Consider the following 12,119-nt stretch of genomic DNA (forward strand, 5'->3'; position numbering starts at 1 on the left):
ACTGAGGCCACGTCTACACTACGGGATAATATCGTATTAGCTAAAATTGGTTTCTTAAAACTGATATTATAAAGTCGAGTGTGTGCGTCCACACTAGGCACGTTAATTCGATGGTGTGCGTCCATGGTCCAAGGCTAGCGTCGATTTCTGGAGCGGTGCACTGTGGGTAGCTGTTCCGTAGCTATCCCATAGTTCCCTCAGTCTCCCCCGCCCCTTGGAATTCTGGGTTGAGAGCCCAGTGCCTGATGGGGCAGAAATCATTGTCCGCGGGTGGTTCTGGGTACACCTCACCCCTCCCTTTGTGAAAGCAGCAGACAACTGTTTCGCGCCTTTTTCCCTGGGTGAACTGAGCAAACGCCATAGCACAGCAAGCATGGACCCTGCTGAGATCAGTAACGCTATCGTGAACGTTGTCAACACCTCGCGCACTCTCGTGCTGTCTATGCTGAACCATGAACTGCAAAGGCAGGAGGAGAGGAGGAGGCAGCTACGGCAGCGCGGCGAGAGAGCGATGAGGACATGGACACTGAATTCTCCCTAACCGCGGGCCCCTGCGTTTTGGAGCTACTGCTGTAATGGGGCAGGTTCTACCCATTGAACGCCGATTTTGGGCGCGGGAAACAAGCACAGACTGGTGGGACCGCATAGTTTTGCAGGTGTGGGATGATTCCCAGTGGCTGCAAAACTTTCGCATGCGTAAGAGCACTTTCTTTGAACTTTGTGACATGCTTTTCCCCTGCCTGAAACGCCATAATACTAAGATGAGAGCAGCCCTCACAGTGGAGAAGCGAGTGGCAATAGCCCTCTGGAAGCTTGCAACGCCAGACAGCTACCGGTCAGTCGGGAATCAATTTGGAGTGGGCAAATCTACTGTGGGGGCTGCTGTGATGCAAGTAGCCAAAGCAATGTTAAGCTGCTGCTACAAAGGTTGTGACTCTTGGAAACGTGCAGGTGATAGTGGATGGCTTTGCTGCAATGGGATTCCCTAACTGTGGGGGCCATAGATGGAACCCATATCCCTATCTTGGCCCAGAGCGCCAGGGCACCCAGTACGTAAACCGCAAGGGGTACTTTCAATGGTGCTGCAAGCACTGGTGGATCACAAGGGACGTTTCACCAACATCCACGTGGGGATGGCCAGGAAGGGTTCATGACGCTCGCGTCTTCAGAAGCACTACTCTGTTTAAACGGCTGCAGCAAGGGAATTACTTCCCAGACCAGAAAATAACCGTTGGGGATGTTTGAAATGCCTGTCGTTATCCTGGGTGACCCAGCCTATCCCTTGATGCCATGGCTCATGAAGCCATACACAGGCAGCCTGGACAGTGGTCAGGAGCTGTTCAACTACAGGCTGAGCAAGTGCAGGATGGTGGTAGAATGTGCATTTGGCCGTTTAAAAGGGCGCTGGCGAACATTACTTACTCGCTCAGACCTCAGCCAAACCAATGTCCCGTTTGTTATTGCTGCTTGCTGTGTGCTCCACAATCTCTGTGAGAGTAAGGGGAGACATTTATGGCGGGTGGGAGGCTGAGGCAAATCACCTGGCCGCTGAGTACGAGCAGCCAGAGACCAGGGCGATTAGAAGAGCACACCAGGAGGCGGTGCACATCAGAGAAGCCTTGAAAACGAGTTTCAGCACGGGCCAGGGTACGGTGTGACTGCTGTGTTTGTTTCCCCTTGATGAACCCTCCCCCCTTGATTGACTCATTCCCTGTAAGCAACCCACCCTTCCCCTTTACTTACAGCTTGCTGAAGGAAATAAAGTCAGTATCGTTTAAAAATCATGTATTCTTTATTAAAAGTCATTCAGTATTGTTTTAAAAATCATGTATTCTTTCTTAGAAAAAGTCATTCCCTGTAAGCAACCCACCCTCCCCTTTGGATGTATTCTTTAATTAAAAAGTAATTATAAAAAAGAGGCAGAGAATTATCAAGGTATCCCTGCCTGCTGTGCTTTGGGAGAGGATAGGAGGGAAGGAAAAGGCCATTAAGCTCATTTCAACGTAATGACAGCCTTTTGCTTGGACTGTCCAGGGGGGTGGAGTTGGGCGGGTGCAGAAAGCCTTCCCCCACGCGTTCTTACACGTCTGGGTGAGGGAGATATGGGACGTGGGAGCTTTGAGGGTGTGTTAAACATGGGCTGCAGCGGCACTCTGTAAGCCCGCTGCTCTTCCTGAAGATCCACCATGCGTTGGAGGATATCAGTTTTGAGCACGCAGCAGCTGCAGCGTAGCATCCCGCCACCGCTGATCTTCCTGCCTACACCCTCATCTCGAGCGTCTCTCCTATCTCCTCCCTTCACTGGCATCTTTCCTGTACTTTGCTAGCACATCTTCCACTCATTCTGATGAGCTCTGTCATTGCGTGTTACTTCCATGATTTCTGAGAACATTTCATCTCGTGTTCTCTTCCTCCTCGCCTTATCTGAGCTAGCCTTCGGGATGGCGTAGGGAGGCCGGACAACTGTGCAGCTGCATGGGGGGGGGAAAACAGGGAGAGAAGTATGTAAAAAGATACATTTACAGAACAATGCTTGTACTCTTTCACAGTGAATAACACTATCCACCTTACATAGCACATGTGATTCACTACAAGGTCGCTTTTGCATCATTTAATATTGAGTGCCTGTGGCTCTGGTGTTGCAGATCTCACAGACGCAGGTCCAGGCATCCAAATTAAGCTTCCATGCGGCCATGGTAAGGCTTTCTGTTTGACTTCTCCAGCGTTCATATACACAGTGATCTATGATGCCTTGTTCCTGTTAAGAGGAACAGCAAACCCCAAACCCCCTCTTCCCCTCCTCCCCACCGCATGGCTGCTATCATGTAAGATCACTGGTAATGATCGTGGCTGGTACCTGGGAAGATTCCTGCTCGCCAACGCTGAGAAACTCAGCGCTATCATTCCTCCCCCCCCGCTTTGCTACGAGCAAGGAAGGATTAAGCGGCTGCCCAGTAGGAAAATCGCCATGTCTGCCCCCTAATTAAAGTCCTGAATTTCAACCAGGTTACAATGAATGATATAACTCTCCTGAGAATACCACTGCAGGATGCAGAAACGTATGTTTCTGGAATGCCAGCTGGTCACCTGGGCCATACGCGGCTGTGCTTTGTGAAGCTATGATTCCGAATTACTTGCTACATGCATGGCGTGGAAAAGTGTCATACAATGGGGGACCAAATAGGGCTGCCTTGCCCAGAAATGTTCTGCAAAAGCTTTTTGGTACAGTAACTCAGAGATTTATTTGGAGGATTTTTCTAGATACATGAATCTTCGTTGTAAAGGTACACTCACCAGAGGTCGCTTAAACCATGGCTTCACTGTCTGGGCTTTGTGGCTTGGGAGGGCTGGGACGGTAATTCTGGGTCACAAAAAAGCTCCTGGCTGTTGCCCCAGGTCTACGGGTCGCTTCCTGGTTTTACTGTTTGGGTTGTGGCTTGGGGGGCTGGGGACGGTATTCTGGGTCCGCTCGTGGCTGTTGGGGGTACGTAGTGCTGTCGCTCTCGAGCAGCTCTTCTCTCTTTCCTCGCGATCGCCACGGTTGTTTACAACCCTCTGTCCCGGCCGGGTGGTAATGGTTGCGAGCTCCGCTACTTGCATGCAGCGTGCTCGGCTGCATGTTTTTTCGGGCCGTGCCGCCTTCGTTTGCTTCTCTGGTTTTCTGGTTTGCCTGTTGGCTCCTTACTTTTTCTGCACTGCACTGGTCCTGGTGGGCTTTTCCCGTCATTGACTTTGAATTCTTTTCCATTTTTTTTCATTTTCTCTTTTAGACGGAGTTCTGTTAGCATGATCCTTCTCCCATATGCGATCAGCTCCGTACCTCTTGTTGGCGGTCCGTGTGTCTTTTTCATTCTCAGGGGACTGCTTGTTACTTGTGCTGATGAGCTACTGCTGTGGTACTGTTTGCTGATCGAGTCCGATGGGCAAGAGGAATGTTCAAAAGTTCGCGGGGCTTTTCTTTACCTGGCCGTGCTCGGTTTGATGCTGTCGGACGTCGGGGTGCATGTGGGATACCTCCGAGGCCCATACGTCGATTTCGTCCACCTACTGTTCGGTAGCCATTTTAGCGCTACTCCTCTCGTCGGGGAGGAGTACAGAAATCGATTTAAAGAGCCCTTTATATCGATATAAAGGGCGTTGTAGTGTGGACGGCTACAGCGTTAAATCGATTTAACTCTCTTTAAATCGATTTAAACGCGTAGTGTAGACCAGGCCTGAGAATGAGAACTTGAGAAAAGAAATCTGAGAGGCAATCAAATAATCTTCTAATACATTAAAAGCTGTTATAAAGAAGAATGTGATCAATTGTTCTCTGTATCCACTGAAGGTAAGACAAGAAGTAACGTGTTTAATCTGCAGCAAGGGAGATTTAAGTTAGATATTAGGAAAAACTTTCTAATGACAAGGTTAGTTAAATTCTAGAATAGGCATTCAAGGGAGGTTGTGGAATCCCTATTAGCGGAGGTTTTAAAGAACAAATGAACAAACACTCATCAGGGATGGTCTAGGTTTACTTGGTCCTGCCTCAATAAGAGGAGCTGGACTTGATGACTTCTCAAGGTTCCTTCCAACCCTACATTTCTATGATTCTGTGATGTGTGTGTGTTAACGTAGTTTTGTAGCATTAAACACATCCTATGGAAGACTGGCAACTTTTTTGAATGCAAAACAGAGTTAATCAATCCATCTCTCTTGGATTGGATATTTATATGGCTATCAAGAAGATTCAGAATTTTCTTAATTAATAATAAAATTTGGGAAGGGATATTAAACCTTGTGCTTCAAGGTTTAAGCCAATCTCTAAGTATTAGAGATCAGGATGAAACCTATGTTGAGCTCTACTGTATCTACTACTTACTGCTGGGTTCTTAACCTTCCTTGGAAACATCTTGTATTGGCCACTGGGCCTCGGGTCTGATCCAGCATGACATTTCTATGTTTTAGCCATGTTGGTCCCAGGATATGAAAAAGAAAAGGTGGGTGAGGTGATAACTTTCACTAAACCAACTTCTCTTGGTGGAAGGGACAAGCTTTTAGAAGAAGAGCTCTATGAACAACATTACGTCACCCACCTTGTCTCTCAGTTCCCACATTGAAATCTTTAGTATTACATGGAAAACATTAAATAATGTGGAATGGCAGATGAAATTCAATGTTGATGAATGCAAAACAACACACATTGGAAAACGTAATCCCAACTATACATATAAAATGATGGGATCTACAGTAGCTGTTACCACTCAAGAGAGAGCGCTTGGAATCATTGTGGATAGTTGTTTGAAAACAGCCACTCAACGTGCAGCGGCAGTTAAAAAAAATCTAACAATGTTGGGAATCATTAAGAAAGGGATAGATAATAAGACAGAAAATATCATATTGCCTCTATATAAATCCATGGTACACCCACATCGTGAATATTATGTGCAGATATAGTCACCCCATCTCAAAAAAAGATATATTGTAATTGGAAAAAGGTTCAGAAAAAGGGCAACAAAAATGATTAGGGGTATGGAACAGCTTCCATATGAGGAGAAATTAATAAGATTGGAAAAGAGATGACTAAGGGGGGATATGATAGAGGTCTATAAAATCATGACTGTTGTGGAGAAAGTGAATACGGAAGTGTTATTTACTCCTTCTCATAACACAAGAACTAGGGGTCACCCAATGCAATTAATAGGCAGCAGGTTTAAAACAAACAAAAGGAAGTATTTCTTCACACAATGCATAGTCAACCTGTGGAACTCCTTGCCAGAGGATGTTGTGAAGGCCAAGACTATAACAAGGTTCAAAAATGAACTAGATAGGTTCATGGAGGATAGGTCCATCAATGGCTATTAGCCAGGATGGGCAGGGATGGTGTCCCTAGAAGCCTGTTTGCCAGAAGCTGGGAATGGGCGACAAGGAATGGATCACTTGACGATTACCTGTTCTGTTCATTCCCTCTGGGGTACCTGGCACTGGCCACTGTCAGAAGACAGGATACTGGGCTAGATGGACCTTTGGACTGACCATGTATGGTGTTCTTGTCTTCTTATGCTCACAAATCTTACTATTTGTGGCTCTTAGGTGTTAAAGTAGCTGCACAGCAGGCTGGGAATCAACATTAAAATATTTCAAGATGATCAGGCATTGATTACTTGCTGAGAGAAAAAGTAGATCAATTACATGAAATTTCTATTTCTGGAGATGAACTGATCATGATTTTCATTGTACAGTCAGGGAAGTCATTTGGGTGTTTTACAGAAAATTCACTATTCCCCAGAAATCTGACTGATTTAATCAATGTGAAATCATAAGCAATCATTCAGTGGCCACTGCGGGCCTGATTCAAAGTCTGCTGAAGTCGACAGAAAGACTCCCATTGCCTTCAACAGACTTTGTATGAGGCCTTATACACAGCAATTTTCGAAAGAAAAAACCATGAAGACAAACTATTCCCATGGTCAGGTTCTATTGAATCTCAATTGGCTTAACATAAGCACTAGATTTGTTCATTAATCAGTAAAGTTTTAAAGAGAACAAGTTCTCACAAATAAGACGATATTGCTACATCTGAATATTTATCATGAAATGAATACTTATTTTCCCTTCCTAAAATTATTACCTCCTGCATCACAGTGTTCACATATTTTTATTTAGGTTAATTCGGTCATTGATAGTAATCAAGTGCTATGGAAAGTAAAATTTTCTTTTGCCCTTTTTTGTAATTATTTATTATGAAAAAAGATCAAACAGCAAAAATAGAGAGAAAATAAACAAATGCATTCAAATTCATCAGCTGATAGAACTGTACAAGCCAAACTAATGACAAAGTCATCACAGTAAACAAAGTAACAACATTAATATGAAAACAAGCAACCCCCCAAAATGAGACACTGACAGAATGAGACATGGCATGACAAATTACACAAAAAATGGACAGCATCTACTGGCATTTGCAATTGTGAATCAAAGGAATGAGACAAACATGGCCATATATTAACCAGAGGATCTCAGACCAAAAGATGTTAATAATAATGTTCCTTTATCATGGTTACACTTCCAGGGGGTAAATGAGATGATAAGGTTAATTCTTTAAGATATCTTGCATCGGCTATATCCTGCTATGAATTAGCTTTAAATTTAGTTTGTCTAACTCTGCAGAGACATTGGGCCTTTTAAAATATTGCTTAAAATGCAATTCCAATGAGATTGTGGTATTTTGCTTTTCACAAATGTCCAAACCCTTCTTAAGCCTTATCCCTGCTTTGTTTTTTCATCTCAATTATTACTTTGGCCTCTCATGGATTGACTGAAGGGAAAGAAGAGAGTAGGGAGCTGTTGAGTTCAATGAATGAACACACTATCCCTATATTACAATCTGTGGTATCTTTGGTGAGATTTCTGGAAGATTAGAGAAATTCCACAAAGCGTCTGTGGCATGAATTCTTGTAATCTGTGCAAATTCACTAACTCTTCGCATCACACAGAAACACTGTCTCTCAAAAACTTATCCTCTGCCGTTTTAAAGACTATATGGAAAATAATGAGAACAGACACTTTAAATGGCAACATGACAAAGATTTATTCATTGATTTCCAACGGGTGTTAAACCACTCGAGAGACATCCAGTATGTTCATAAGATCACCACAGATATGACTACATTTGCATATTATGTCTAACTCACTACCATGCCCTCTTTTTCTTAAAGGCACTAGCTATAAATAAAAAACAAAAAAACAAATACAGTTAGGGTAATGCCAGGAAACAACTGGTTGCGGGTATGGATGTCTACTTTCATGTTTGCACACATTCATGCTTTAAATGTACAATTTCAAAAAAAGTATATTCAAAATAATAAAAAAGTTACCTTCATTTTTGGCATTACAACTGATAAAATGAAACATGCAGAAAAATCCAGCAAAACAGAACTCAGTGCATCATTTTGTCAGAATGAAGCAGTTCTTGATCACCTTTTATGTTCTGTGATTACATTCATAGTACAAGGCAAAAAACATCTGGCTTCAGTATCATTTACCTGCTCTTCCATTCCTTCTCCAACATCTTTGGATAGTGAAATCTACTTTTGGGAATATAGGTTAAATTGTAATGCTATGTTTTCAACAGTCCTGATAGTGCAGCATGGCAAAACACAGCTGGTTGTATTTACTGTTCTATTTCCAGGCTATCCATTTTTAAATCAGGTGGTTTAAAGCTAATCATTTCTTCATACGTAATCTCTGGAGGGGACAAAAAAGAAAAATAGGTGTGACCTATCTGAATCTGAAATACATCGCATTTAAGCAGTGACTGCATGTAGACCTTTGGCCTAAAGTAGCTGACAAGCATCACACAATATTGATTTAAAAAAAATATCCAAGGCAAAACAGAACACAGGTACTGTGAAATCATTTGTATTTCTAACCTTACTAAGGACTTAATCAAAAGCCTGCTGAAGTCAATGGGAGTCTTTCCATTGGCTTCAACAGACTGCGGATCATGCTCTAAGATATTATTTTATGACTTATTTATGTCCAGCAGTTGACTACTAAAACACACTAGCCCTGGAAAGGAAATGCAGAGAATACTGTCAAAGAGCTGCCAGAATGGCTTAATGAAAAACAAAATACTATATAACATGCAACCTTTAGAAAAGTCCAAACGTTTATTTTAAAGTACATTTTGCCATCACCTTTCTTTAGCTGCAGAAAAGTGTTCTTCATCCATTTCTCAATTCATTGCCTTCAAACATAAATGAAACACCTGAACCTCTGCAGTTACGCTTTGTTCTTTGAGGGTTGTGCTGTAATGTATGTAGATTTAAGGTTTTCTTACAGGATATTTGTTTGCTGTATAGCATGTTAGATCTCAAGCCTGCTTACACCAAGACTCGCCCAAAGTGGTACTATGCACTCCTATTTTGCCCTGCCTTCTGCCCAATCCTTTTTTCTCCACGATAACAGCAATCTCCCTTCAACAAGGAGTAAGGGCCTGTTCCTCTCCACACTGAAGTAAATGACATACTTCATATTGGCGCAGGAACAAGCCTTTGCTCACTGGCCAGTGTTTAGAGCTGATCAACCTGCTCATGTGATCTGGTTTAGTAAAAAGATCCATGTACTGGGGCAGTGAGAGAGAACGCGCGCACATGTGCAGTAAGCATGTATGGCATTTCTTTAAAATAGTTTTTAAATGTTAGGTAACATCTTAGGGCCAGATCCTGGCCCCTGCTGTAGCTGCTTTGCATTGCTCAAGTGGCGCAAAGCAGTCATGATGACTGCTTTACTGACTACCAGAGGATTCCCCCAGTTTAAGGGAATCCCCGGGTAGTGTTACTCTGCACAATCCCCCATGTCTGGGATATAGGCAGGAACAGTTGGGCTCTCTCTATGTCCCAGTGACAGCTCCTAGAATGGCCCCTCTGAGTCTAAGACAGCCCAGTATAAAAAAGAGCCACTGAGCCTTGCGAGATGCAACCCAGGGTCAAGGCCTTAATTTCTTCAAAAGCTGGTGTCGGAGACGGTATTAGAAACGAATACTGTAGGTCAGGGGTAGGCAACCTATGGCATGCGTGCCAAAGGTGGCACGTAAGCTGATTTTCAGTGGCACTCACACTGCCCAGGTCCTGGCCACTGATCCAGGGGGCTCTGCATTTTAATTTAATTTTAAATGAAGCTTCTTAAACATTTTAAAAACCTTATTTACTTTACATACAACAATAATTTAGTTATATATTATAGACTTATAGAAAGAGACCTTCTAAAAACATTAAAATGTATTACTGACACGTGAAACCTTAAATTAGAGTGAATAAATGAAGACTCGGCGCACCACTGCTGAAAGGTTGCCAACCCCTGCTGTAGGTTGTGTATGTTATGCTTTTGTGATTATTAAGCTGCTTATTCTATTCTCACGCCATCTATTCTACTGAGAGTACTTCTGCAGATGTTGTGCCAAAAAGAGGGGAAGTTTTGCAGCAGCTAAGGAAACGTACTGCTTAATGCATTCAACTCCAAATGGTGTGTTCCGGGCTGTTGCATTTTGAGATATTTTCTAACTGATTTAACAGCCAGAAATTTCCTGGCTGCAAACCTCACAATGTGTCATGGAGATTTAGGAAGCTCTTAGGACATACCCTGAGAGATGCTAAGCACTTGTAACCTCAGGTGCTTGGTTCCCCGCTCAGGATCAACCACTTAGGGACTTTTAAGTTTGAAGGATAAAAAAATAGGGAGAAATGGGCTATCACTTTCTTTTGAAATTAGGCCTATACTCCATTAACAACTCAGAAATCCTTTATGTAAATGAGACCTTCAGGGTCTCCCTATTTCAATGCAGCACTTACTGTGCTTGAGAAGCAGTATTAAATCATATTAATTGTCATAATAAAACTTGTAGAAATTTCTGCTTGCAGGAAATATTCAGGATCTTATTATTAATGGAAAGAGAGATTATTTGTTTCCATCATGAAATGCTGTCATTGTGGAGATGTACATGAGCCTGGAGTTGTATGGATTAATGAGAGGACATAGTCTCTCTGCAATTAACATTTCTGGTTGGTTTCTATTAAAGTCTCAGTTATAATCACTTCTCTACTTTCATCTAACTTATATCTATTATTCTGAAATTACTTGTGTGTTATCCTGTGCCAAGGAAAATTCATTTTGGACTGTTCAGAGGAAATCATGAAGGCATTCTTGAAACAGGCTGGAAAATCAGTACAGTGCATTTTTTTGAAATTTATCTTTGCCCCTTTTTTGCCACGTCTTTCACAATTTGATCTAGAAATCCAGAATTGGTTTATTCTATTTTCTCACAAGAAGTGTTAACACTTCAGACTATTTGTATAAAGATAATTGGGTAAGCACTTGCATTAATGCTACGTGTTTCCTTTTATTTTTATTCATAATATAAAATAAAAATAGACTGTTAACTTTACAGAATTGAATCAAAAGAAGAAAAAATCAACCCTGTTTCACTTGGTATATTGTTTGGGTAAAAATCAGTTTTCTACTGCCTAGTGAAATGCTGAGTCCAACAAACTTGACTCCACTTGAATATGAATTTTAGTTGCCTGCTGAGGGCTGAGTAACTATAAACATAAAAGCCAGATTTTGAAAGTCAGCCACCTGATTGACTACCTACTTAGGCACCTAAAAGAAAGACTAACCTGATTTGCAGAGCTGCTTAACTGGCACTGGTGTTGATGGAGGTTAAGGACCCTCAGCACCTTTGAAAATCAGGCCACCTTCATTCAGGTGAATAAATATGGATTTAACTTTAAGCACCCAACTTCAACAATTCTGACTGGAATGTTCTTATTTGTTTTGTTGGTCTTCCTAGAAGGATTCTTCTATTGTCATCCATTTCATGTGTCCTGCTCTACTGACTACATGGAGAGAGTACGACTTTTCTACTATCAAGATGACTTTCATTAAATAAAATTACACATATGCTCAGCCTTATGCACCAGAGAATCTCTCACCTGGGAGTCAAGCACTTGGCTATTTTCTGTCTTTGCTGATTATGTTAACTTTTCTTTGGAGACTATTCCCCAGATTTTTATAGCATGTATCAAAGCAACAGAATAATCCCTCCCCAAATAAACTAGCTCAAAGAATCTCTGTAGATACTATATGAATTGATGAATATTAAGGCGGTGTACACTATAAAAGCTGAATCATTAAATGGCGGTACTTATAAAGTTACTAATATGTTGTTAAGCAAAGTACAATATTTTTGTTCCAGTCTGGTCACAAATGTTGGTTGAAAAGCTTTCGCCTCTTGGGGGAAAATTGCTAACTGACTGAATTGGGCTGGGAGGTGGCAGTGGGGAGACAAGTGTTAATAGGGAGGATTGTGTGAATTTTGGGGAACAGGAACTCCCAGGATGCTTTTTGTACATCCTCCCAAAATCTCTTAGGACTGCCTGATCCTGAACATATTGACCAAAAACCATATGATCCTTCAAGCACTCCCAAAGGATGTCTGAGATGCTATCCCTGATCTAGGTTCGAAGGGTAGCAGTGGGTTGTATCACCCCAAACTGAAATATCATTGCATAATAATTGGAGCTGCTTGCAGATAAAAGGATTTTCACAGACAAATTTCTCTTTTGTCAAAAAGTTTTGAAATT

General features: G+C 42.1%; 1 protein-coding gene across 2 annotated transcripts in view; it reads right to left on the bottom strand.

The window, feature by feature from the left end:
* Nucleotides 1-6,744: 6,744 nt before the first annotated feature.
* MAPK11 (mitogen-activated protein kinase 11) overlaps nt 6,745-12,119 on the bottom strand; it is a 57,673-nt gene continuing 52,298 nt past the window's right edge. For both annotated transcript variants that reach the window (XM_032769383.2, XM_032769382.2), the window contains one exon: nt 6,745-8,223. In XM_032769383.2, coding sequence (XP_032625274.1) covers nt 8,150-8,223 — 74 coding nt within the window. In that variant the 3' untranslated portion in view covers nt 6,745-8,149. The remainder of the gene's footprint in view (nt 8,224-12,119) is intronic.

The sequence above is a fragment of the Chelonoidis abingdonii genome, chromosome 1 (genome assembly GCF_003597395.2).
Source record: "Chelonoidis abingdonii isolate Lonesome George chromosome 1, CheloAbing_2.0, whole genome shotgun sequence".
Lineage (NCBI taxonomy): Eukaryota > Metazoa > Chordata > Testudines > Testudinidae > Chelonoidis > Chelonoidis abingdonii.